Consider the following 4,322-nt stretch of genomic DNA (forward strand, 5'->3'; position numbering starts at 1 on the left):
TCCCTGGTGGCTGGGCCAGGTCCGGTGATTGACACACAGGGCAGCCCCTGCCACTCCGGGTGCAGTGGGGGTCTGACACTTGTGTTCTGTGGGTTCTGCCCGCTCCTTCAGCTCTGCATATTCACCAGCCTGTCTCCCTCTCCACAGGCCAATTCATAATTAACAGCTGTTGGCTTGTCAAGAGTGGCCCTGGCTGTGGCACACACACATACATTTAGATTCACTGAGAAGACCCCAGTGCCATGGATGGATTTCAGAGGCCATGAACCCATCCTCTCTCACTGAATGATGGACACTCACCTGAAAACTCAAACACAGACACTCTCAGCCCAGTCAAACTCCCCCTTCCTCCCTCCTCCCCTGTTCCTCCCTCTCTCCCTGGTCAGCTCCTTCTGCCACTGGCCCTGGAACTTTAAGTATAAACTCTACATTCTGTCTGGCCCACAGAGGCAGAAAGAAAATGAAGCCTTGCCGAGACCAGCCTCTGCTACGTGTGTTTGTCATGCCTGTTTAGCTGAAGTTGAAATGTAAATATAGACTGTGGGAGATCAGCGCTGCGATATGCTGCTTGAAATTCTAATAAACAAGGAGCTGTCCACTTGTAATAAATGATACCCATAAAAAGGGATGATTCCTTTAACTGATAAAGATGAAAAGTAATTGTTTGTGCTCACACTAAATTAATCAGATCAAAACAGGAGCAATCATTTTAAACAGACACCGGACCCATAAAAAAAGAAAAGAATATGATAAAGTATTGGCTATCAGGCATGAAGTCTGGAGGTTAGCATTACAATAATATGGAGGCCTGGTATTCAAGAGGCTAGAGATAGTGTTATTGCATATATTCAAAGAGGAGGAAATGTTTATGGTATATATGCAAGAGGAGACCGTCAAAGGCCCCTCAGAGCTACAAGGTCATGAACAATGCAGTCTCACTTTATGGAGACATGATTATCAGGGACGATTCTATGTGTTCAATAGTTAGTTCAATTGAACTTTATTTAACTGTCCATCCCAAAAACGGATCCCAAGTCCTTGCACGAACGTTAAAGTAAGAGATGGCTAAACTAAATGCAGTTTTTAGAGTCTGAATAAAAAAACAGCATCAGTTGAAGAGGGATTCTGTCTTAATTGTTTCTTTTTCTGGACTGTGGTCATTTGTGTCAGTAGCCCACACAGTCATGTTGCCAGGGGTGCTTCCTGCTCTCAGATGCCATAGTGATCAACACTAACAGAGTGTATACCGTCCAGCATCAGGCTCCAAATATGATAGAACACCTGGACAGACTGGATGCACAGCAAACACGTTTATTTTCACAGCTTCAAATGCTAAACCTACACACTCTGAAAGTAGGGCCAATTTCCACTGCTAGCCCAGTACAGGGCCAGGCAAACTAAACAGCTCAGGGTCCCTAACAGTCATACATGGGCCTGCCTGGCCATGGTCCTAACCAGCCTGTTTACCAGAGCATACGACAGACAATCTGATCCGGACAAACAAGGCATGGAGCTCACTGGCCAGTGACACACCTTGGAGGCCATCCATACTCCAGTAATGTTTCACAGTCTTATTATAGAGAGTTGTGAAATTCTCATGTACAGTGAGGGAAAAAAGTATTTGATCCCCTGCTGATTTTGTACGTTTGCCCACTGACAAAGAAATGATCAGTCTATAATTTTAATGGTAGGTTTATTTGAACAGTGAGAGACAGAATAACAACAAATAAATCCAGAAAAACTTAAGTCAAAAATGTTATAAATTGATTTGCATTTTAATGAGGGAAATGAGTATTTCACCCCCTCTCAATCAGAAAGATTTCTGGCTCCCAGGTGTCTTTTACACAGGTAATGAGCTGAGATTAGGAGCACACTCTTAAAGGGAGCGCTCCTAATCTCAGTTTGTTACCTGTATAAAAGACACCTGTCCATTGAAGCTCTCCACCATGGCCAAGACCAAAGAGCTCTCCAAGGATGTCAGGGACAAGATTGTAGACCTACACAAGGCTGGAATGGGCTACAAGACCATCGCCAAGCAGCTTGGTGAGAAGGTGACAACAGTTGGTGCGATTATTCGCAAATGGAAGAAACACAAAAGACTGTCAATCTCCCTCGGCCTGGGGCTCCATGCAAGATCTCACCTCGTGGAGTTGCAATGATCATGAGAACGGTGAGGAATCAGCCCAGAACTACACGGGAGGATCTTGTCAATAATCTCAAGGCAGCTGGGACCATAGTCACCAAGAAAACAATTGGTAACACACTACGCCGTGAAGGACTGAAATCCTGCAGCGCCCGCAAGGTCCCCCTGCTCAAGAAAGCACATATATAGGCCCGTCTGAAGTTTGCCAATGAACATCTGAATGATTCAGAGGAGAACTGGGTGAAAGTGTTGTGGTCGGATGAGACCAAAATCGAGCTCTTTGGCATCAACTCAACTCGCCGTGTTTGGAGGAGGAATACTGCCTATGACCCCAAGAACACCATCCCCACCGTCAAACATGGAGGTGGAAACATTATGCTTTGGGGGTGTTTTTCTGCTAAGGGGACAGGACAACTTCAGCACATCAAAGGGACTATGGACGGGGCCATGTACCGTCAAATCTTGGGTGCGAACCTCCTTCCCTCAGCCAGGGCATTGAAAATGGTTAGTGGATGGGTATTCCAGCATGACAATGACCAAAAACACACGGCCAAGGCAACAAAGGAGTGGCCCAGACCTTAATCCCATAGAAAATCTGTGGAGGGAGCTGAAGGTTCGAGTTGCCAAACGTCAGCCTCGAAACCTTAATGACTTGGAGAAGATCTGCAAAGAGGAGTGGGACAAAATCCCTCCTGAGATGTGTGCAAACATGGTGGCCAATTACAAGAAACGTCTGACCTCTGTGATTGCCAACAAGGGTTTTGCCACTAAGTCATGTTTTGCAGAGGGGTCAAATACTTATTTCCCTCATTCAAATGCAAATCAATTTATAACATTTTTGACATGCGTTTTTCTGGATTTTTTTGGTGTTATTCTGTCTCTCACTGTTCAAATAAACCTACCATTAAAATTATAGACTGATCATGTCTTTGTCAGTGGGCAAACGTACAAAATCAGCAGGGGATCAAATACTTTTTTCCCTCACTGTATTTGCAATGTGGTGGAGAGTGGTGCTGAATGGACAGCTCCTTTTCTCCAGCTCCAGCCTAGGAGAACAGAGGCTGATGAGTTGAAGATGGGTAGAAATCTCTCCTGTGGCTATGATATACATGTATATGTTTTACTTTTCTTTACGGAATGAATCACTCTGAAATATGTCTTGAAAAGACGTTTAGAACAAGCCTAAACTAAAGTCCAATGAACTCTAAAAGTGTCATGTGAAACAATCAACAAGTCAGTTCCATTTAGCAGCTGTCCTAATTGACTGGATGATGGGCTGGGCCTTCTCTGGAGAGGACTGTGTGCTTTGGCAAGTGTCTCGTCTGGTTAAAAGGAAAAGATTGCATTCGAAAGGGAGGGAAAGCCACCAGCCAAAGGCACCACTTCTGTGAAACTCTCAAGGCAGACCAAATTCCCTGGTCTCTTTATTCCTGTCTTCCAGGTTGTAATGGAGTTAATTGTACAATAAAAGCTATTCTCTAAATCATTTCCTCTCTGTCCATACAAGATTGATCACGGAACCAATCCTTTCTACTGCTGTAATTTTCATATTTAATGAGCGTGACTCCAAAACTATTACACTAATTAGTCAAATCTCACATATCGTTAATGATGCTCGCAGTAATTAATATTGTATTTAATTAAAAAATGACCCATTTTAGTGGCTTGCAGGCAGGCGTCGCTGGCTGCTTTGCCTGGGGGTAGGAGGGAATGTTTGAGAGGAGGGGTATATGGAGAGAGGATGGGGTTGGGCAGTTGGACAACATGGTTGGGATGGATAGAAAGGGGGAGGATGTGGACAAAGGGGTGGGTAGGGTGTGTGTGTGAGACAGGTGTAGGTGCTGTGAGTGGCCCTTCTCTCACTGTGCCTGTGCAGATTCTGTTTTGCTGCAGCATATGTCTGTGTGGCTAGCATGTGCTCAGAACCCCCTCTCAGGAGGCAGCACATGACCAAGCGGCGGAGCTGGGTGATTTATGGAGGAGCCCTTGTTCCACAGTGCATACATTGGAAAATCTCCAGTTTACACAAGAATTGTCTGAAAAATTAGATTTGTGACTACATTCTTTTCATTAGTGGTTTATGCTAGTGTGGAGGCAGGGATGGAGGCTCTGAGCTCCTAATGATGTGAGCAGAGCGGAACGCAGGCCCACAGCCTCGGCAGGCAGCTGCTCTCCTCTC

The 4,322-nt window shown here is 45.1% G+C and overlaps 1 protein-coding gene across 1 annotated transcript in view; it reads right to left on the reverse strand.

Annotated features, from left to right (window-relative positions):
* Positions 1–893: 893 nt before the first annotated feature.
* LOC311102631 (steroid hormone receptor ERR2-like) overlaps positions 894–4,322 on the reverse strand; it is a gene marked incomplete at both ends in the record, with an annotated part of 52,156 nt that continues 48,727 nt past the window's right edge. Inside the window, one exon of the mRNA XM_084144000.1 lies at positions 894–910. Within this exon, the coding sequence (XP_084000126.1) occupies positions 894–910 (17 nt within the window). The remainder of the gene's footprint in view (positions 911–4,322) is intronic.

The sequence above is a fragment of the Coregonus lavaretus genome (genome assembly GCF_964263955.1).
Source record: "Coregonus lavaretus genome assembly, chromosome: 27".
In the NCBI taxonomy this organism is placed as follows: Eukaryota; Metazoa; Chordata; class Actinopteri; order Salmoniformes; family Salmonidae; genus Coregonus; species Coregonus lavaretus.